At 36.5% G+C, this 24772-nt stretch overlaps 1 protein-coding gene across 2 annotated transcripts; it reads right to left on the bottom strand.

Moving 5' to 3' along the window:
* Positions 1 to 478: 478 nt before the first annotated feature.
* LOC143073560 (uncharacterized) lies at positions 479 to 23437 on the bottom strand. 2 transcript variants are annotated; one of them, XM_076249197.1, is made up of 4 exons: positions 23362 to 23437; positions 8999 to 9092; positions 7314 to 7647; positions 479 to 782 (listed from the first exon to the last, which is right to left on the bottom strand). In XM_076249197.1, exons 1-4 carry the CDS (start codon positions 23365 to 23367, stop codon positions 545 to 547), a joined length of 672 nt encoding a protein of 223 aa, XP_076105312.1. In that variant the 5' UTR covers positions 23368 to 23437; the 3' UTR covers positions 479 to 544. The 2 variants fall into 2 exon arrangements, with proteins under 2 accessions (XP_076105312.1, XP_076105311.1); XM_076249196.1 differs by lacking the exon at positions 23362 to 23437 and adding an exon at positions 22188 to 22337.
* Positions 23438 to 24772: the final 1335 nt, after the last annotated feature.

Raw genomic sequence — 24772 nt, 5'->3', positions numbered from 1 at the left:
ACAATTTGTTGCTATTTTCGGAATTATGATTGCTACCTTACTAAAAAGGAGAAAAAATAGGACATAAGGTTAAATGTCCAAAGAAAGACAACTAAATGTAACTAGTTCTTTTTTTTCTTACATTTGTAGTCAAGTGTAAACAATATATTTAATCTTTTTTTCTTTTTCTGTACAAATATATTTATCATAAAATTGGTTTCATTTTTTTTTTTTTTTTTTTTTTTAAATGTCATACTCAATTAACCACCTGCAAATAAGAAAACATTACAAACTTCCACTTATATAAATATGCATTGTACACTGTTGCTTGATATATACTTACAGTATAATTCAAAAAGTAACAAATCTATTTTCATTATATTCATTAAAATAATGCTTATATATTTTCTCAAAATTGTTTAGGAAATTTTGGTCCTGTTTGGATATTAAAAGCAATTTTGATCTGCAATAACAATGAAAATCAAAATCAAGTCAAATATCCCAATAAAAAGACTTTTATTTGGAAGAATTCTTTATATATCCAGTCGTAAAAGAACGTGAAATATCAGCAACACCAACCATATCTCAGCGCACATGTACTATAAGCTGGTGAATTCACAGAAACTTTCTTTTTCTCTGATCCCCACTCTGGATTCACAACAAAGTCTCGTTCAGACACAAACTTTTTGTTCTTGTAGAACATTGGTTTCGGAGAATATAAAAATGGGTCCCTGTCATCCCATTCAGCGGGGGGAGCTTTCCAGTCCATTGCTATTGCAAACGACGGTCTTTTGGGCACAATTCTGCAACAACAAACAACGGATGTTAGATTATATCATAAAGTAATTATAACCTCTCTTTCGCCAGATTTAAAAACACATTTTTCCAATTCTCAATACTTGCAGAAATCAATACCAATGCATTGTTTAAATATTGTGTTGTTTATATCTTATTACTTATCATTTTTTATTATATTAATTGCATGCTTATATCCCTAATAAGGATTGTTTTGTATTCATAAAAATCAAATCGATATTGTTGGGCATGTGGATCAGGGACAGGGTAAAAATATACACAGTTAATTGAGAACCCTTCAGCCAAGATGAGGAAGCACTTATGTCGTGATTTTAGTCGTTCTTACTGCTGACCTCACTGGAGTAAATTTAGAGTTATAGACAATAACTGTCTAGTGTCTTTTAAAAATATCAGCTGTATTTGTACGAGGCTAGGAAACAAGGTGTATGCTAGTCCAAATAATTATGACGTCTGGCAAGGCTATTTTAATTTTTTTCTGGGACGCTTTCCGTAGGGACACTTTTTTAATTTTTTTCTGGGACGCCTTCGTAGGGACGCTACGGAAGGCGTCCCAGAAAAAAAGTTAAAATAGCCTTGCCAGACGTCATAATTAGGGACGACATCAAAAGATCGAAACATAGGACAAAAAAAAACTTAAATCAAATAGGGGGGGGGGGTCAACATTGCTGCAAGTTTTGTTAATCCAAATTCGATTTTACCTATATCCGTACAGGTAAATCAATTTTTTCAAAATTAAATTAAGAGGGGGTGGGGGGATCAGTGAAAAAACTATGTGAATTAAGTTTTTTTATCCTACATTGAACTTTTGATGTTGTCCCTTATTTTGGACTAAATGTATGCGAGCTTTTAGCGAGCTACTACACCTGTTTTGAGCCGAGTATAAATACAACTGATATTTAAAGACACTAAACAGTTATTGTCTTTATCCTGCAATTAATTCTGTATATTATTTGTGATTTGAAAGACACAAAAACACATTTTTTGCATTTATTTTCGATTTGAAATCCCTCGAGGCCCGTGTAGTAATACCACACAGTAATCACACATTCAGCTGAAGACGGGTTCGCAAAAAAAGATTCTCGAATGGTCAGCAATAATACATCGCTCAAGGTGAATAATTATCTATTTTAACATAACAACTTATTTCAACAGTAAAAACAAATAACAAAACTTTGTCCAATTTGAAACAGGAGTGTACGAGTTGTTCTACGCTTCAGATTCGACATTTACTAAACATGCATGCTGAAATTGACATGGTTGTTTTTGTAACACAAGTTTTGAAATTGATAGTTGTCATCGTAGAAAAGACTACTGTTCATGTGTGATGTTATCAGAAAATTTGTGTGATTCTTATTGCTCTAAAGAAATGTTTGAAAACAAACAGAACGTATACAAGAAATAGTTAATTCGCAATTAATACGTCATTGGAATGCGACTACTGCAATACACATTCTGAGGTCACGCAGGTTCATACAATACTCAGTCCGGCAGTGGGTGGAGCTTTAAAAGCGATATATCTGTATAGTATACAGATACGGCATAGGGATATATGTAGGGCTGTATCTGTATAGTAGAACACCCAATTGCAGGATAATTATAGTTTATCTTGATCATCTCAACGAGATGACCAATGATAATATGTTTATCGCTATTATACCTATGACGACGTTGTCAATTTCATGTCAATTTCATGTCAATTTCGTTAGCAACGCCACTTGCCTCCTTAATTTCTAGCGATAATTTTCCATCTCAAGCGAATAGCATGATATGAAAAATTATCACAAAAAAAGATCAAAGGAAAAATGCACAAAATAGCGATAAAACTATGTACCTGTGTTAGCAAAATTTTCACGAGAAGAATTACATTACATGTATATTTAATAAGAATTCTTACTTTTGATTGGCTGACAACAATTACAAGTCATTCCAATGAATTCGATCTCATTCCTCGATAAAAATACATGTGCTTTCCATAACAACGTCAGAATTAATAATTTTATTATGCTTATGAAATCAAACAAATAATTTGATTTACACATTAATTACAAAAAGAAGCCTTCAGTCCAGACATGTTCAAGTTGGTATTGGTATTAGAATGAAATTCAAAACAGTGTAGCTGTGGCCATTGATTTACACATTAAAATCATCCATTGACTGGGACAATTTACGTGAACGTTTGTCTGTAACGACCACTGTTCACGACGTACCTACGATAGACATTTAAACTGTGGGGTCACCAAAGGTTTCTTAACGCCTTTAATTATAAAATAATTCGAAAAATTAATCAGGGATAACCTTTGTGTTTTGATTTATATAATTGATATAAATCAAAATATCGTGTTATTTCTGATTAATTTTTCGAATTACTTTATTTAGTTGTTGAGAACCTTTGGTGACCCCATAGTTTAAGTGTCTTTAAAAAGTACATAGTGAGCATTGGTCGTTACATACAAACGTTCACCTAAATTGTCCCAGTCAATGGATGATTTTAATGTGTCAATCAATGGCCACAGCTACACTGTTTTGAATTTCATTCTATATGTTCAGACAATGTGGACCTATGGTGGATTTAGCTCTTATTGTTCTTAAACTGTTCCGGTTCTTATACAATAGAATGAAATTCAAAACAGTGTGGCTGTGGCCATTGATTGACACATTAAATTCGTCCATTGACTGGGACAATTTACGTGAACGTTTGTCTGTAACGACCACTGTTCACGACGTACCAACTATAGACATTTAAACTGTGGGGTCACCAAAGGTTTCTTAACGCCTTTAATTATAAAATAATTCGAAAAATTAATTAGGAATAACCTTTATGTTTTGATTTATATAATTGATATAAATCAAAACATCGTATTATTTCTGATTAATTTTTCGAATTACTTTATTAAGGTGTTGAGAACCTTTAGTGACCCCATAGTTTAAGTTTCTTTAAAAAGTACATAGTGAGCAGTGGTCGTTACATACAAACGTTCACCTAAATTGTCCCAGTCAATGGATGAATTTAATGTGTCAATCAATGGCCACAGCCACACTGTTTTGAATTTCATTCTATTGGCTTTCAAATATTCGGCTTTAATCGTTCTTGGTTAAGGTATAATTCTGGATGCATTACATTGATAAAGTGATTTCTCAGTGTTAATATGACGGCACTTCACAAGTTTTGCGACTGCTTTTATGAACTATAAAATTAATTAATTCAATGTCTGAATTAACTACAGACTACAGACTGATATTCATGTATAGAATAAAGAGATGTGCTGTGGTACTCTGTCAGACATGTACGCAAAACTCCCTCTGACACTATTACTTATATAACAAATTTGGGATCGCATGACCTGTGATGCATAGCTCATTTACCCTTTCGACCCATGCCTCATTATATATATGCCGGTATTTCCATTTTAACTGCGGATATTTTCACGCTTAACGGCCTAGCCAAGATCAGATGTGCATTTCATATTGGGTCTATGTTATAGGCTTGTAAAGACAAGAAGATAAACTGTACATAAGTAATACATCTTTGAACTGAAGAAGAGAATGTAGGGCTTCACAATGAATATCAAATATCATGTATAGGTGTTACCGTTTTGAAAAAAAACACTAAAATACACGCTGAAAATGGGCAAAATTTCACGTTATGTTGTTTCATTTAAAATTTCGCTGTTTTTATCAATTGATAGTTAATAAGTGAACTTAATTTGAACTACATTATTGGTTCATTGCTATAGACAATTTATTCATCTTTCTTTTACTGTTTGTTGCAACAAAAAATCTTCAGTGGTTACAAAGTTATGATAAAAAGTTGAATGCTATGCGCTTGTTATGCAATTTTGTACTTTTGTTTTTAGCTTGCTCAGTGTAATGATAAAAGAAAAAAATAAATCAAATTTATGCTATTATGTGTTTTGTTTTCTCTTCTAGTATATACATTATCAAAAACTACCTCATTTATCAAAATTGAAGTACCCTAGCTGGAGAAATATGCCATCAAAGTTGGATATACAAATAAAGTAAAAAAATGTCTTGTCCGTAGACATGCATTCCCTAGTAAACTGGAAGCATAATTACATTAATGTTGCATTGCTAAGTTCCGGTTCTTTAGTAGATATGAAAACACTAATAAAAATTTTTTCTACCATCTATTAATAGAGGAAAAAATTCAAAAATATGTCAGAATGTCTTGTCCGTAGACACATGTCTTGTCCGTAGACATGTCTTTTTATCAATATTGCTTGGCTTTATGGGTCTTAATTAGTCCTATGTGTTGTTTAAACTTAGAAATATCTTATTTTAAATAAATAAATGGTAATTTAAGTGTTCTCAATTTTTGTAAAATTACTTTACAGGAGTGGATTTTAAAAAGTGTCAGATTATCAGTCATAAAAAGCATACCTTATTTTACTTCAATATTGTTTATTCCAGTTGCTGCATACCTTAAAAGATTAACTAAATCAAATGAAGAAAAAGTATTTCTCTCTCTCTAACTTTATCTTTTGCATTTCAGTATTAACAGCAGATGAGGAAGTGTCTACGGACAAGACACTTGTACATAACAAGTATTAAATTCAATTATTTGTCTGCTATGGAACTTAAATCTTATTTATAAGTTATCTATTCAAATTAAAACTCAGTATTTTCAACATAAATATAGTCACAATTAATTCTAACAGATTTTTTTTTTTAACTGAAATTGTCTTGTCCGTAGACATTACCACAATATATTCGTATCCAATTTCCTTGAGTTCAGCCTAATTTGATAGGTAAAATGTATGTTATTTTTTCAAGAGAACACATTCCACTATGTCAAAATTGAGTTTTAATAATAGTTTGATTGTTTTAAACAGTCAGATATATGGATTTCAGTTAAAAGAATGTGTCTTCATTTTGGCTTAATCAATAAATTATTGAGATATGTAAAGAATTATGGGTACATTTTTATATTTTCCAAAATTAAAAAACACCGCTTAAAACTTAATAAGTAACTTTTAATCTCAACTTTAACAATCATCTTTGAAAGCATTTAATTGAATATCAATAAAATGTCTTGTCCGTAGACATTATCAAAATGTATTTGTTTCCATTTTCCTCGAAGTTAAGCATCATTTGATAGATAAACCTGATAAAATGTATGTTTTTTCTTTCAAGATAACACTTTCAGCTATATCAAAATTAGGTTTTAATAATGCATTTTATTAAATATGAATACAATGTCTTGTCCGTAGACAAAACATATAAATTGTATTGCTAAGTTTGATTGTTTATTGTAAGAATATGCATCAAGTTATTTTAATGTTCTATACACCAAAAGAAAGGGTTCTTTTGGAAGTTTTGATATTTATAGATAATTTTAGATACAGTTTTATCAGATAAGATTAATGATCAAAGAAAGCTACTGTTGTTTGAAATAACTGTGAGTCAAACATGTTCTTGTTATTTTTTTTTCAATTAAAATATTTGATATTCAATAGTTCTAAACATATTTTGTTGTCTTTGTCATTGACCAAAAATCTGTCACTGGTGACCATGTCTTGAAGGCAACCATTAAAGAAAATTATACAGTTTTTAAACACCATTTATTTAATAAAAATATTAAACATTTCCTTCAAAAACTGCATAGAATTATATAAATGCTTCCAGTGTTAGCCTAACGATGGCAATTTTTCATAATTTAAACCATTTTTGAACCAAAATATCAAAAGAGTTTTTCCCTGAGGTGATACTCATTTTTGACTTCATGTGAAACACAAAATGCACATCTGATTGTGGCTAGGCCGTAAAATGAGTTTAAAGCTGGACTTAAAATATTCGAACTGACATGGGTATATCACCAACATATTGCTCATTAAGATTAGATATCCGGAGGGCAACCTCCTCAACAATTAATGTGTCTACAACATCTGTGAAGCTTAAATATGTACACAAGTTGTAATTGATTAAACAGACATTATAAAAGATCAACACAAAATTCTCTAAAGCACACTGACATCCTTTTTTTTTTCTTCTTTTGTTTCGTATCAATGTGATGAGTCAAGTTGCTTACGTCGATCTTTTGGTGTGCTGTTACACCATCGTCCAGGGTAAGGAAAGACTCGAGGGTTCACATACATGTGCATGTCCCCAGTCCTGAGCCTACAATTCAACGTTTTTTTTTAGGCTAAATTGGCCGTTGATTTTCTGTTTTAAGTTGAACGTTTCACATTTTGTCATGCTGTAGCCTTTTATGGCTCACTTCACGGTATGGGGTTTACCATGGAATCATTAAATTGATTTTAAACTATTGTTTTAGGTCCTTCTTTAACCTAAAGGTAACACCATCGTCCTTTGGTCGCTGTGTATAGTTGTCTCACTGACAATTACACCACAAATCATTCTTTAATCTATAATTTCCATAAATCTTTTAGAACTTGTAGAAGACCATAATTCAATGAGAGGTTTTCTGCCATTCATGTTATTTTTATTGATGTATTTAATTTTGAATCAATCTCATTAATATTGTCAATTTATATACTTACTTGACCACTTGATTTTTCCATTCTTGAATGCTTCTAGTTTTGAATTCTTCATTTTCGTCAACACGGTCAAAGAGTTGTGGTATTGGTCTATTTTTCAATACAAGTGCGTTGAAGTCTGGCGTCTTTAATCTGTCTGATAATCTTGCCTGGTAAGGTTTAATATCCACAGGACTTTTGGATCTCCTTTTAAGTAACTGATATCTTCCACTTCTTGATCTGTCTGATAGCGGTGAATGGAAGGATGGTTCTGATTGTGTTATAACGGGCAATGTTCTTGATCTGGAAAACGATGGCATTCGTCCTCTCTTCCATTCGCTTATTATTTCATCTTGTCCTTTGAAGAAATATTACTATTACATAAATTAGCTGTTTGAAATTAATAGTATTTACCTAAAACTTCATTCAGGTAAAAACGTTAAATTGTAATGTTAATGTTCGTTTTTTTAAAGTTTTAAAATTATTTTAAAAATTAATTTCAGGTAACTAATGAAGAAGCAAATCACCAGTTTATGGATAAAAACTGTTTTATATATTATATATTATATATTTGTACAAAGTTTAGACGTTAATAAAATATTGAATTGAAAATTGAATTGAAATGCTTCCGACATATTCAACAACAACCCAAGAAAAAGTCCAATGAAAGTATACGTGATGAACTTCTTTCTGCTATGTTAACAACACTTCACTTTAGCATATAACTAGAAAGTGCCTAACCAATAGTGTTAACAACACTTCACTGTACCATATAACTAGAAAGTGCCTAACCAACAGTGTTAACAACACTTCACTTTAGCATATAACTAGAAATTGCTAACCAACAGTGTTAACAACACTTCACTGTACCATATAACTAGAAAGTGCCTAACCAACAGTGTTAACAACACTTCACTGTACCATATAACTAGAAAGTGCCTAACCAACAGTGTTAACAACACTTCACTTTAGCATATAACTAGAAATTGCTAACCAACAGTGTTAACAACACTTCACTGTACCATATAACTAGAAAGTGCCTAACCAACAGTGTTAACAACACTTCACTGTACCATATAACTAGAAAGTGCCTAACCAACAGTGTTAACAACACTTCACTGTACCATATAACTAGAAAGTGCCTAACCAACAGTGTTAACAACACTTCACTGTACCATATAACTAGAAAGTGTCTAACCAACAGTGTTAACAACACTTCACTGTACCATATAACTAGAAAGTGCCTAACCAACAGTGTTAACAACACTTCACTGTACCATATAACTAGAAAGTGCCTAACCATCAGTGTTAAACAATGTGAATAAAAACAGAGATCTAGAAAACTAGACGATCAAAACTTAGTTGCCAAGCCTGCAGGTGCACGAACAAACAAGCATTAAAATACGAATTCGCAATAAATTCGGGAAAATATCAAGTACTTCGGTTCGATAATTATATCGTACATTGAATGCAGCAACATAACAAAATTTGTAACGATATAAACTGACAGAAAAAAGTACGTCATTTGTAGCACACATAATCATGATTGATTAATTTGTAACTTATTTAAAACGTCAAAAACTAAGATTGTCCCTCCCTCAATGAAAAGGAACCTTGGACTAGTGTGAGTGTTAATATTATAATCGCGTGATTAATCAGTAACACATGATAAGTTACAAAATAGGAAATGAATACATTCAGCATCTTACCTCTTCGTCGGTGTTCTAAATATAATAAGTCAGGATGAATTTTGGATGGCGACCTCGGTAAAACTTCTGATGAGCAAGGACTCCTCAGTGGTGTCTGAAAAAAATGCAAAAAATGCAAAAAAAAATGAAAAAATATTTTATGACATATTTAAATATTGCTGTTCATTATGCCCGCGTCACACTGTCCCGAATTTTACGCCGATGGCAACACGATAATGGAAATTTTCAAAATCGGGGCTGATCGTATCCAGATCGGGCTATTCGTAGTGCCATCTTTAACCATCGTAGAACCATCGGCCACTTTTTCTAGCCTTCGGGGACAACTTCGGGAAGGGTTCTAAATTTTTTAACATGTTAAAAAATCCCCGAGGTGCGTCCGATGTTGAGGGTTCGTATTGAGTTCGTATCACCATCCTCACCATCGTAATGTCACCGGGAATGCATCTTTGCACATTGTATTGCATTCGTGTTTCCATCGTTTCCATCGGGCAGTTTTGACATTACGATGTCTACACAAATGAATCACGAAGATACCCGAAGGTCTTACGATGGCAACACGACTTCAAGAAGACCTCGTAATCCCGTCGTGTTGCCATCGAATAAAAGTACGAAGGCGACAAGATGGAACTACGACGGCAATAAATCCAGCTAAATGTAAGTTAATTTTCGAGCTAAAATACATTTAAAGTGCCATGCGCGATATGCACTGGTCAGTCTAATACGACAGTTAAGAAAGACGTTCACAAAACATGGAGCTCATATCATATGATTTTATGAGAACAAGAAAGGCGACAGCGTTGTTTCTATTAATTCAAATGGAGCAAGAAGAGCAGCTATTACAGGCTCAGGTTATTTTTTGTCAATTTTTCTTATCAAGTAACATAATGAAAATCATAAACGCGCCTCGTACACCAACACTGCAGGTACACGTATATAGGGAAACCAACTTTTTCTTCATTATTCTGATTTTTTATGTATCGTCTGAGTTGTTGTCACACGAATGTTTACTCCATAACCATTTTGTTTTCTATATGTCATATTATGCCGCATTTGTTGCTTTCCCCACATCCTTCCTTTTGTCTATATTATTATGATATTCTCCTGGAAAGAGCTCTTTTTGAATAAAAGGGATCAACGAACCCATTACCTTACCTTTAAGATAGATCAGTAAACATGGGCATAATTATGGATGATTATTCAGACTAGTGCACACATTTTACAGTTCAAACAAGGCAATGCCGAGCGTGGCATCCCCTCGTATGTAACATATTGGGGACAAATATGGACACTATATTTGTATATGACACATGCAGAAAATGGTAAATTGAATATGCATATTTGATACATAAACTATATTTTTAGAAATCAACCAAAACATTCAGTAACTGGAAATACCTTTAATATTGTCTTTAGAACCAGCAGGTAAAAAAATGAACAACCAATTTCCTGTGTATTATGCTATTTCAAGGAGAAAAAACAAGTCCATCTGCATGACCTTGACCTTTGGCCTTGAACGTAAAAAATGTCAGATCATTACAAGGAGGAACAATATACCAAATGTGGTTAAAATCTTTTGAAGCATATTGGTTTTAGAGTGTCCACAAGGGTGATATTGCCTTGTATTACAACTGTCACTGTGACCTTGACCTTTGAACTTTAAAGTCAATAGCGCTTAAGATATTCTTAACGAGTAACACCATACCAGGTTTTGAGCATTTTGGTTCTAGAGTGTCCATAACCATTTTATCTACACGCAACTTACATATAGTAGGCGAAGGGATAATAAACTAAGTTTTATAAGAATAAGACAAAAAGATCGATTTCCCGCCATGCATGGCAGACTTGTACAGAAACGATATGTTGTCGAAATTCTGTTCGTATCTTTTAGACATCGTATGGCCATCGCGCCATCATCGTAATCCATCGTGTAGCCTTCGTAATCCATCGTGCAGCCTTCGTGATCCATCGTGTAGGCTTCGGCTGAGATATGAAGCTTAAATACCCGTCTTCGGTTAACTTTCGTATGTCCATCTTTTGCTATCGTATATAATTTCGGCACCATCGTATAGACTTCGTTATTCATCGTACTTGCTTCGGTCACTTTTTGATATTTTAACGAGATCGGGACCAACTTCGTACGAACTTACAATTTTCGCATTCGGGTGTCCATCGTATATAAAAATCGGGACAGTGTGACGCGGGCATTATGATTATCATTGTGCAAGAACACGATTAAGCCAAGTGAATAGCATTTGAACAAAATATTACATTGTTAAATTGGGAATCGTAAAAATCTTACTGGGAGTGGTTTCGTACTTTACGCTAGAATGAAATTCAAAACAGTGTGGCTGTGGCCATTGATTGACACATTAAATGCATCCATTGAACTGGGACAATTTAGGTGAACGTTTGTATGTAACGACCATGCACTGCTCACTATGTACTTTTTAAAGAAACTTAAACTATGGGGTCACTAAAGGTTCTCAACACCTTAATAAAGTAATTCGAAAAATTAATCAGAAAAAACACGATGTTTTGATTTATATCAATTATATAAATCAAAACATAAAGGTTATTCCTAATTAATTTTTCGAATTATTTTATAATTAAAGGCGTTAAGAAACCTTTGGTGACCCCACAGTTTAAATGTCTATAGTTGGTACGTCGTGAACAGTGGTCGTTACAGACAAACGTTCACGTAAATTGTCCCAGTCAATGGATGAATTTAATGTGTCAATCAATGGCCACAGCCACACTGTTTTGAATTTCATTCTATTTTACGATCAAGTGCCTGTATATTTATTAAAGTAATTGGTTGATACACAATTTTATTATTACACCTAACATGTCTGTACGTATTTGTTCTTTCAAAACATCCAAGCACCTGACCAAAGACATTGAAAGTGCACTTATTCGTAATCATGACAGTGGGTTGTGTATTTAGTATATGCATCAGAAACCGAATGCAAATAAGTCGCGGATATTCAAGACCAGAGTAAATGAACAATAATTCAAAACCTAGGTTTTGTTTAGTTGGTAGACCAAGATGATGGGTGGAAAATAAAGATTGTCAATTGGAAAAGAGGGCTTTAATTTTGTCTTGTAACAGGTCATTTATGTCCCCTTAGATAACTGTTGTGGAGATACTATAACATACAAAGAGCATGGCACTCTGCTTGTGTGGTACATTGGATTTAAAAGTCCATGTTTTGTCCGGAGGTATTTGAATATTTACAACCCCTGAAAATTAAAAGGTACAAATAAAACAGTAATATAGTAAACAGGACGACATGTCTACCAACACACATTATTCTGATCGTAGCAGTCTCTACTCTTACACCTAAATGACGCGTGCTAATATAAATATATTATACAGATAATGATTATGTATTTATATGCTGGTCAAAAGATAAAGAAACTATATAATCGGCGACGCAGCCATGTACTCTGTTATAATTTTGCCCAGACTTAGTTTTTTTTTAAATTATTTAATCCAACTTATTTACTTCATATTAAGACATCAATCGTGTCATTACGCCACAGCTTATATTTATTTTTATAAGATCTTTAACCAATCTTTAGTTTTTTATGTTTAAACAGGAATAATTCACCTCAAAATGTACCTTCTCTTTAATTGTATGATTAATGGTGTTTAACTGATATTGACATGTTATAGAAAACTTCAAACATAACAAACTTCATACTTCTTATGATGTTCGGCCATCCTCTAGAAATAAGTTATGGACAATTTGAAAATGAAGTTTACTTATGGGGATTTCAATATGCTAAAACCGTACAACTGCAACCTTTTCTTAGGCATTGGCAAAAAACTATCCAAGATAGTAATCCAAGTAACTGTAGAAAAATAACAAATATGTACTGATTCTTTATTTGACGTCTGTAATTAAATTGGGGGGGGGGGGGGCAGGGTTGAAAGCTGGTCATTTTGTATATAAGATTTACTATTTCCCAACTAAAATAGTAATCTAACTAAAGGATAGCCGGAATTGTCATATGTCTCAAAACAAAAAAAACATGCTGATGATTAAATTATAAAGCGGTAACTTTAAAACCGTACGCCGGATTAACCTTTACCTGGAACTTCCAGGAAAACAAAAATGCAACAACTTAAAAGGTCTTCTATGATATGAACAGTCTATGTCATCTAAGGAAGTATTGATTTAGTAAAAAAAATATAGTTTTATAAAACAGTAATCAATAATAGTGTATAAATGCAGTGCTGTGATACAAAACATTGGGGAGTTATATTCCTAGAGGACGAAAATTCCACCTACATTGATTACCACTGTATCATTAACAACAAAATAGCATCAGTCATTTTTTTTCAAAAAGATAGCATCCGTGATGAAGTTGATATCATTTTAACTTTTACATCAACCATACAAAATTTTACTAATTTCTATCAACTTCAAACGATTTCAGAACTTTTGGCACCATGTTTTTTACTGATGAAGGTTTTCTCTGAAACACCTTGTATAACCAGTTTGAAATTATACCTGTATAAAAATTTGAGAACGTAACAAAATATAATTTCTATGTCATATTTTACTGCAGTGTATAGATATTATTCTGTTGATCTAATTTATGGTTATTTTTGTGATGAGAAGAGATATTATATGTACTTAGCTGGGCGTTACGGGATAGAAATTGATTATGAAATTGTTAAATACAAAATCCATCGTTAAATCACAGCAAGGCTTTTAATTTCAAACATCCCCAAATGACTTTTATTGATTAGATCTTTACATTAACGAACAAAGACACAACAAACCTTCAGTGGGAATAACAACCTTTTGTAGAAATCAACTACTTCAACTCGCCCATGTCACATTGCAATAACTCTACCATATATCCTTGATTTCATTCTCGCCTTGAAGTTGTATTTGTAACTCATGACTTCAACCAAGTAACTACATATCAATCGATCTACAATACCCTGACAATTGTTGATTACTGAATCTAAAAAGTTATCCAGGGAGACTGGCAAATTTAGATTACCAAGGTAAATGGAACACTTGGGGACTGACAATTGTTGGTTACTGGGGAAATGGAACTCTTGGGGACTGACAATTGTTGACAACTGGGGAGAAATGGAACACTTGGGGACTGATAATTGTTGGTTACTGGGGAAATGGAACTCTTGGGGACTGACTATTGTTGACAACTGGGGGAAATGGAACTCTTGGGGACTGACAATTGTTGGTTACTGGGGAAATGGAACACTTGGGGACTGACTATTGTTGACAACAAGGGGAAATGTAACACTTGGGGACTGACTATTGTTGACAACAAGGGGAAATGGAACTCTTGGGGACTGACTATTGCTGGTTACTGGGGAAATGGAACTCTTGGGGACTGACTATTGTTGGTTACTGGGGAAATGGAACTCTTGGGGACTGACAATTATTGACAACAAGGGGAAATGGAACTCTTGGGGACTGACTATTGTTGGTTACTGGGGAAATGGAACTCTTGGGGACTGACTATTGTTGGTTACTGGGGAAATGGAACTCTTGGGGACTGACTATTGTTGGTTACTGGGGAAATGGAACACTTGGGGACTGACAATTATTGACAACAAGGGGAAATGGAACTCTTGGGGACTGACTATTGTTGGTTACTGGGGAAATGGAACTCTTGGGGACTGACTATTGTTGGTTACTGGGGAAATGGAACTCTTGGGGACTGACTATTGTTGGTTACTGGGGAAATGGAACACTTGGGGACTGACAATTATTGACAACAAGGGGAAATGGAACTCTTGGGGACTGACTATTGTTGGTTACTGGGGAAATGGAACTCTTGGGGACTGACTATTGTTGGTTACTGGGGAAATGGAACTCTTGGGGACTGTCAATTATTGACAACAAGGGGAAATGGAACTCTTGGGGACTGACTATTGTTGGTTACTGGGGAAATGGAACTCTTGGGGACTGACTATTGTTGGTTACTGGGGAAATGGAACTCTTGGGGACTGTCAATTATTGACAACAAGGGGAAATGGAACTCTTGGGGACTGACTATTGTTGGTTACTGGGGAAATGGAACTCTTGGGGACTGACAATTGTTGACAACAAGGGGAAATGGAACTCTTGGGGACTGACTATTGTTGACAACAAGGGGAAATGGAACACTTGGGGACTGACTATTGTTGACAACTGGGGGAAATGGAACTCTTGGGGACTGACAATTGTTGACAACAAGGGGAAATGGAACTCTTGGGGACTGACTATTGTTGACAACAAGGGGAAATGGAACTCTTGGGGACTGACAATTGTTGACAACAAGGGGAAATGGAACTCTTGGGGACTGACTATTGTTGACAACAAGGGGAAATGGAACACTTGGGGACTGACTATTGTTGACAACAAGGGGAAATGGAACTCTTGGGGACTGACTATTGTTGGTTACTGGGGAAATGGAACTCTTGGGGACTGTCAATTATTGACAACAAGGGGAAATGGAACTCTTGGGGACTGACTATTGTTGGTTACTGGGGAAATGGAACTCTTGGGGACTGACTATTGTTGGTTACTGGGGAAATGGAACTCTTGGGGACTGACAATTATTGACAACAAGGGGAAATGGAACTCTTGGGGACTGACTATTGTTGGTTACTGGGGAAATGGAACTCTTGGGGACTGACTATTGTTGGTTACTGGGGAAATGGAACTCTTGGGGACTGTCAATTATTGACAACAAGGGGAAATGGAACTCTTGGGGACTGACTATTGTTGGTTACTGGGGAAATGGAACTCTTGGGGACTGACAATTGTTGACAACTGGGGGAAATGGAACACTTGGGGACTGACTATTGTTGACAACAAGGGGAAATGGAACTCTTGGGGACTGACTATTGTTGACAACAAGGGGAAATGGAACACTTGGGGACTGACTATTGTTGACAACTGGGGGAAATGGAACACTTGGGGACTGACTATTGTTGACAACAAGGGGAAATGGAACTCTTGGGGACTGACTATTGTTGACAACAAGGGGAAATGGAACTCTTGGGGACTGACTATTGTTGACAACAAGGGGAAATGGAACTCTTGGGGACTGACTATTGTTGACAACAAGGGGAAATGGAACACTTGGGGACTGACTATTGTTGACAACAAGGGGAAATCGAACTCTTGGGGACTGACTATTGTTGGTTACTGGGGAAATGGAACTCTTGGGGACTGACTATTGTTGACAACAAGGGGAAATGGAACTCTTGGGGACTGACTATTGTTGGTTACTGGGGAAATGGAACTCTTGGGGACTGACTATTGTTGACAACAAGGGGAAATGGAACTCTTGGGGACTGACTATTGTTGACAACTGGGGGAAATGGAACTCTTGGGGACTGACTATTGTTGGTTACTGGGGAAATGGAACTCTTGGGGACTGACTATTGTTGGTTACTGGGGAAATGGAACACTTGGGGACTGACAATTATTGACAACAAGGGGAAATGGAACTCTTGGGGACTGACTATTGTTGACAACAAGGGGAAATGGAACTCTTGGGGACTGACTATTGTTGACAACAAGGGGAAATGGAACACTTAGGGACTGACTATTGTTGGTTACTGGGGAAATGGAACTCTTGGGGACTGACTATTGTTGGTTACTGGGGAAATGGAACTCTTGGGGACTGACTATTGTTGGTTACTGGGGAAATGGAACACTTGGGGACTGACAATTATTGACAACAAGGGGAAATGGAACTCTTGGGGACTGACTATTGTTGGTTACTGGGGAAATGGAACTCTTGGGGACTGACTATTGTTGGTTACTGGGGAAATGGAACTCTTGGGGACTGTCAATTATTGACAACAAGGGGAAATGGAACTCTTGGGGACTGACTATTGTTGGTTACTGGGGAAATGGAACACTTGGGGACTGACAATTGTTGACAACAAGGGGAAATGGAACTCTTGGGGACTGACTATTGTTGACAACAAGGGGAAATGGAACTCTTGGGGACTGACAATTATTGGTTACTGGGGAAATGGAACACTTGGGGACTGACTATTGTTGACAACTGGGGGAAATGGAACTCTTGGGGACTGACTATTGTTGACAACTGGGGGAAATGGAACACTTGGGGACTGACTATTGTTGACAACAAGGGGAAATGGAACTCTTGGGGACTGACTATTGTTGACAACAAGGGGAAATGGAACTCTTGGGGACTGACTATTGTTGACAACAAGGGGAAATGGAACTCTTGGGGACTGACTATTGTTGACAACAAGGGGAAATGGAACTCTTGGGGACTGACTATTGTTGACAACAAGGGGAAATGGAACACTTGGGGACTGACTATTGTTGACAACTGGGGGAAATGGAACTCTTGGGGACTGACTATTGTTGACAACAAGGGGAAATGGAACTCTTGGGGACTGACTATTGTTGACAACAAGGGGAAATGGAACACTTGGGGACTGTCAATTATTGACAACTGGGGGAAATGGAACTCTTGGGGACTGACTATTGTTGACAACAAGGGGAAATGGAACTCTTGGGGACTGACTATTGTTGACAACTGGGGGAAATGGAACTCTTGGGGACTGACTATTGTTGGTTACTGGGGAAATGGAACTCTTGGGGACTGACTATTGTTGGTTACTGGGGAAATGGAACACTTGGGGACTGACAATTATTGACAACAAGGGGAAATGGAACTCTTGGGGACTGACTATTGTTGGTTACTGGGGAAATGGAACTCTTGGGGACTGACTATTGTTGGTTACTGGGGAAATGGAACTCTTGGGGACTGACTATTGTTGGTTACTGGGGAAATGGAACACTTGGGGACTGACAATTATTGACAACAAGGGGAAATGGAACTCTTGGGGACTGACTATTGTTGGTTACTGGGGAAATGGAACTCTTGGGGACTGACTATTGTTGGTTACTGGGGAAATGGAACTCTTGGGGACTGACTATTGTTGGTTACTGGGGAAATGGAACACTTGGGGACTGACAATTATTGACAACAAGGGGAAATGGAACTCTTGGGGACTGACTATTGTTGGTTACTGGGGAAATGGAACTCTTGGGGACTGACTATTGTTGGTTACTGGGGAAATGGAACTCTTGGGGACTGACTATTGTTGACAACAAGGGGGAATGGAACTCTTGGGGACTGACTATTGTTGGTTACTGGGGAAATGGAACACTTGGGGACTGACAATTGTTGACAACAAGGGGAAATGGAACTCTTGGGGACTGACTATTGTTGACAACAAGGGGAAATGGAACTCTTGGGGACTGACAATTATTGGTTACTGGGGAAATGGAACACTTGGGGACTGACTATTGTTGACAACTGGGGGAAATGGAACTCTTGGGGACTGACTATTGTTGACAACAAGGGGAAATGGAACTCTTGGGGACTGACTATTGTTGACAACAAGGGGAAATGGAACTCTTGGGGACTGACTATTGTTGACAACAAGGGGAAATGGAACTCTTGGGGACTGACTATTGTTGGTAAATGGGGAAATGGAACTCTTGGGGACTGACTATTGTTGACAACAAGGGGAAATAGAACTCTTGGGGACTGACAATTATTGGTTACTGGGGAAATGGAACTCTTGGGGACTGACTATTGTTGACAACTGGGGGAAATGGAACTCTTGGGGACTGACAATTGTTGACAACAAGGGGAAATGGAACTCTTGGGGACTGACTATTGTTGACAACAAGGGGAAATGGAACTCTTGGGGACTGACTATTGTTGGTTACTGGGGAAATGGAACACTTGGGGACTGACTATTGTTGGTTACTGGGGAAATGGAACTCTTGGGGACTGACTATTGTTGACAACTGGGGGAAATGGAACTCTTGGGGACTGACTATTATTGGTTACTGGGGAAATGGAACTCTTGGGGACTGACTATTGTTGACAACAAGGGGAAATGGAACACTTGGGGACTGACTATTGTTGACAACAAGGGGAAATGGAACTCTTGGGGACTGACTATTGTTGGTTACTGGGGAAATGGAACTCTTGGGGACTGTCAATTATTGACAACTGGGGGAAATGGAACTCTTGGGGACTGACTATTGTTGGTAACTGGGGAAATGGAACTCTTGGGGACTGACTATTGTTGGTTACTGGGGAAATGGAACACTTGGGGACTGACTATTGTTGACAACTGGGGGAAATGGAACTCTTGGGGACTGACAATTGTTGACAACAAGGGGAAATGGAACTCTTGGGGACTGACTATTGTTGACAACAAGGGGAAATGGAACACTTGGGGACTGACTATTGTTGACAACTGGGGGAAATGGAACTCTTGGGGACTGACAATTGTTGACAACAAGGGGAAATGGAACTCTTGGGGACTGACTATTGTTGACAACAAGGGGAAATGGAACTCTTGGGGACTGACAATTGTTGACAACAAGGGGAAATGGAACTCTTGGGGACTGACTATTGTTGACAACAAGGGGAAATGGAACACTTGGGGACTGACTATTGTTGACAACAAGGGGAAATGGAACTCTTGGGGACTGACTATTGTTGGTTACTGGGGAAATGGAACTCTTGGGGACTGTCAATTATTGACAACTGGGGGAAATGGAACTCTTGGGGACTGACTATTGTTGGTAACTGGGGAAATGGAACTCTTGGGGACTGACTATTGTTGGTTACTGGGGAAATGGAACTCTTGGGGACTGACAATTGTTGGTTACTGGGGAAATGGAACTCTTGGGGACTGACTATTGCTGGTTACTGGGGAAATGGAACTCTTGGGGACTGACTATTGTTGGTTACTGGGGAAATGGAACACTTGGGGACTGACAATTATTGACAACAAGGGGAAATGGAACTCTTGGGGACTGACTATTGTTGGTTACTGGGGAAATGGAACTCTTGGGGACTGACTATTGTTGGTTACTGGGGAAATGGAACTCTTGGGGACTGACTATTGTTGGTTACTGGGGAAATGGAACACTTGGGGACTGACAATTATTGACAACAAGGGGAAATGGAACTCTTGGGGACTGACTATTGTTGGTTACTGGGGAAATGGAACTCTTGGGGACTGACTATTGTTGGTTACTGGGGAAATGGAACTCTTGGGGACTGTCAATTATTGACAACAAGGGGAAATGGAACTCTTGGGGACTGACTATTGTTGACAACTGGGGGAAATGGAACTCTTGGGGACTGACTATTGTTGGTTACTGGGGAAATGGAACACTTGGGGACTGACAATTGTTGACAACAAGGGGAAATGGAACTCTTGGGGACTGACTATTGTTGACAACAAGGGGAAATGGAACTCTTGGGGACTGACAATTATTGGTTACTGGGGAAATGGAACACTTGGGGACTGACTATTGTTGACAACTGGGGGAAATGGAACTCTTGGGGACTGACTATTGTTGACAACAAGGGGAAATGGAACTCTTGGGGACAGACTATTGTTGACAACAAGGGGAAATGGAACTCTTGGGGACTGTCAATTATTGACAACAAGGGGAAATGGAACTCTTGGGGACTGACTATTGTTGACAACAAGGGGAAATGGAACTCTTGGGGACTGACTATTGTTGACAACTGGGGGAAATGGAACTCTTGGGGACTGACAATTGTTGACAACAAGGGGAAATGGAACACTTGGGGACTGACTATTGTTGACAACAAGGGGAAATGGAACTCTTGGGGACTGACAATTGTTGACAACTGGGGGAAATGGAACTCTTGGGGACTGACAATTGTTGACAACAAGGGGAAATGGAACACTTGGGGACTGACAATTGTTGACAACAAGGGGAAATGGAACTCTTGGGGACTGACAATTGTTGACAACAAGGGGAAATGGAACTCTTGGGGACTGACAATTGTTGACAACAAGGGGAAATGGAACTCTTGGGGACTGACTATTGTTGACAACAAGGGGAAATGGAACTCTTGGGGACTGACAATTGTTGACAACAAGGGGAAATGGAACTCTTGGGGACTGACTATTGTTGACAACAAGGGGAAATGGAACTCTTGGGGACTGACAATTGTTGACAACAAGGGGAAATGGAACTCTTGGGGACTGACTATTGTTGACAACAAGGGGAAATGGAACTCTTGGGGACTGACAATTGTTGACAACAAGGGGAAATGGAACTCTTGGGGACTGACTATTGTTGACAACAAGGGGAAATGGAACTCTTGGGGACTGACAATTATTGGTTACTGGGGAAATGGAACTCTTGGGGACTGACTATTGTTGACAACAAGGGGAAATGTAACACTTGGGGACTGACAATTGTTGGTTACTGGGGAAATGGAACACTTAGGAACTGACAATTGTTGACTATTGGGTAAGTTGAACACTTGAGGACTGGCAATTGTTAATCATTGGTTAAATGGTACACTCGGGCAACGACCATTGTTGATCACTTGGTAAATGGTACACACGGCTACTGACAATTGTTTATCTTTGGGTAAATGGTTCACATAAGTTCTGATAATTGTTGATCACTGAGTAAAGGGTACACTTGTGATAATTGTTGACTATACATGGAATATGGTACCCTCGGCGTTTGACAGTTGTTGACTAGTGTTGGTTACTTAGAAGATGGTATCGTCCCGGACTGACAATTGTAGATTTCTGAGTAGTTTAGCTGTATTCAGGGACACACTGTTGTTGACAACAAGAAGATATTAAACTCGGGGACTGATCGATGTTGGTTATTATGTATTTTCACGGCTACTAGCACTTGCTGAAAATAAGGCATTTGTTCATTTCGGGGGATTGGCAGTACATGTTTCCCTCGGGAACTGCCTATTTGCTAGTCAAAGTGGTATATATAGTTTACTTTATAATTGAAAATTTTTGACTATCACAAACACTCAGATTCTAACATGTGTAGCCTACTATGTAGACGGTATCTTTGGGGATAAACATACGTAAAAAAATGAAAGTAAGATAGACAGTTCCATCAGTACACACAATTATAAATGCAGACATTTGAGATCAATGTTTCAGAAAATGACTGGAATTTAAAATATAACTAAAGCATCTCTCTCATTATGTACCGTGGTGTATTTCACAAAATTAGAGTGGACGTTGACAACTAAATATTCAATTTTTCAATAAAAAAAATATTCAACAAAATATATAAATCTTAATAATATGTATGATTTAACAAGGTGGACAAACCTGCATATCCATCGTGTAATCCTTAGATATAATAGTAAATGTTTAAACTTTCCTTATGTAGTCATAATTAGTATTAAATATTTCACTTAGGATATCAATATACACTAATAAACTCATTTTAGAGGTCTAGAAAGGGGAATTCATGGTTCTTGGTTTTCAATTAAAGCGCTTTGTACCGAGTATAATCATATTTAATTGAGAAGTATTTTTTTTATAAGTCATAACTTTTTAATACATGTACATGTATAATAAATGTGTTGAAGTACTTGGTGCGTTGTAAAGGCATTCTGGTTCAATCTAATTAAATTCCTTTGTATGCCTCGTTGTTAATTCAACAATGGACAAGTATTATAGAATTATTAAATACTAATTTTTTTCAGTGTATAAAATAAGAATAAAACCGTAGTTGACACATTTTGATATGTACCAGTAAGTAAAACGGTCGAAATTTGAATAGTTGTATTGAATAAGCACTCTGCCAAATTGTCACAATTCTCACGTAAGCATGACATTAAAATGGCTGTTCCGTTGTTATTTTGTATGTCCTGCTTATGTTTGTCTCATATGTACAACTACATTAAAGACTCTATTTTAGATTTGGTTATGTGGGAATTGTTTACTTTTGAAAAACAGTATTGCACTTCAAGTTATACAAATTTTATGTCCTTTCAGTGGATTTGTTTTTACGTATTCAGTTCTATTGATATATATGTTTGTATAGGTTCTTTTTTATATCCTTCGAACTGTTTCAAAATTTAAAAAAAACACATAATTTATGTGCTGTGATTACTATGTGAATTTTGCCTGTTTTAATTTGTTCTCTGATTAATGAAAATCGTCATTTAGCAAGGTACCTTGCTCGGTTTATGATCGGTTCGTGACATGGTGATATGCTTTCTCCCGAATAGAAAGAAAAGATTTTCAGTGTTGGTTCTTTGCATGCATCATGCATGTTATCCACGTAATCTGAAATTTCACAAGCTTATTGTTAAATTTCTTTAAATATATATCAAAAGCTAGTGAATCTTTGCCAACAAATAAAAACGAATCTGTGAAATAAATAGAAAAAAGTTAATAATATTTGTATAATCGCATAGATATTAAATTGAAATTTTAAAATTAGAGAATTAGATATTATTGTAACGTGAACAACGGGAGATAACTTATAACTTACCGGCATATTGAAACTTTCTTCATTAATTCAGTGACTTAATAATGTACTTCAACACCAAATATTGGTTACTATTACGCAAGTGACAAAATACAGAACATGTAATTGATACCTTTTCTGCTCAGGTTTTAATTGACTGCAAACATATAAATATAAGATCGATTTGTCTGATAGGCGTCATAATAATACCGTATTATAATGAATTTGAATCTGGTTCAAAATTGTTTGTAGATATATTGGCAGACACGAGTGAAGGTCGTACTTACTATTCATGGTTATTTTGTAAAGTTGCATGTGTAATTTTAACCCACAGAACACTAATAACCTCTTCTTTCAAATCTCTTCAACAGCACATCGAGACATCAAATAATTATTAAAAGCAGTGTTAATTCTTACTTTGTCACAGTGCTGACTACGAAAAATAATGCATACAAAGAATAACCGGAATCAGCAAAAAAAAAAACTACGAGAAACAACATAACTCAACAACTACTTCGAATAAAAAATAAGTTCATATGCACAAAGAAAGACTAACAACAAAAAAAACACCACAGTGTTATATTCTATTTTTTAATATACTAATAAATGTTGTTTTTTTTTTTTATCTGATTGCATATATATTAGTGTGACCGTGTGCTTGACCTGTTTGTATTGATCTCTTGCATCTGTAATGAATTGGTACATGTGCTATCGAGCTCGACTCAAGTGCCTCGGTAATCTGTCAATCGAAAATGATAACATTAAAATTGAGAGTGCAAATGGGGAATGTGAATTTGAATATGCTGCTCGTCGTTTTTGTTTTTGCTTGTTTTTTTTTTTTTGCTTAACGACAAGAATTACATATTTCACGCTTGTCACTTTAAGAACGAGAAAAATATATAAATTCATTGAAAAGCTTGGTTCTGCAAAGTTTATCGATCGAGATAGAAGGCAAGTGGTCAAATTTTGACTAGCAGACAGCGTGGTATTCTCTCAACATGGGGAAAAGTCCCCATTCCATAGACACATGTTTGCGTATTTATACATCCTGCAAAGCTAAAATTATTTCATAAGATATACTATTATATAGTCGCCAGACGCGATTTTCATCTACAAAGTTATTTCTCAGGCGGATCCAGAAAGGGGGGGGGGTAACCCCCCCCTTTTGTTTTGGACGATCAATTCATTTGAATGGGGACATGTAGTTGGAACACCCCCTCCCCCTTTTTGTCCTGGGTTAGGAACCCCCCCTTTTTAAAATGGCTGGATCCGCCCCTGTTTCTCATACGTGACTTTCAAACTAAACAAGTTAAATGGCCAAAGGTGCAATGATAAAGAGCATTGAAGCCCAAAAATCCGAAAGGACAGAGAGAAGTTCAGGTATCTATATATTTATTATCGGCTCCTAGTTATCGGTCGGCGTCGATATTAAGAA

The sequence above is a fragment of the Mytilus galloprovincialis genome, chromosome 4 (assembly GCF_965363235.1).
Source record: "Mytilus galloprovincialis chromosome 4, xbMytGall1.hap1.1, whole genome shotgun sequence".
Lineage (NCBI taxonomy): Eukaryota > Metazoa > Mollusca > Bivalvia > Mytilida > Mytilidae > Mytilus > Mytilus galloprovincialis.
This window is presented reverse-complemented; position numbering and strand designations above follow the sequence as displayed.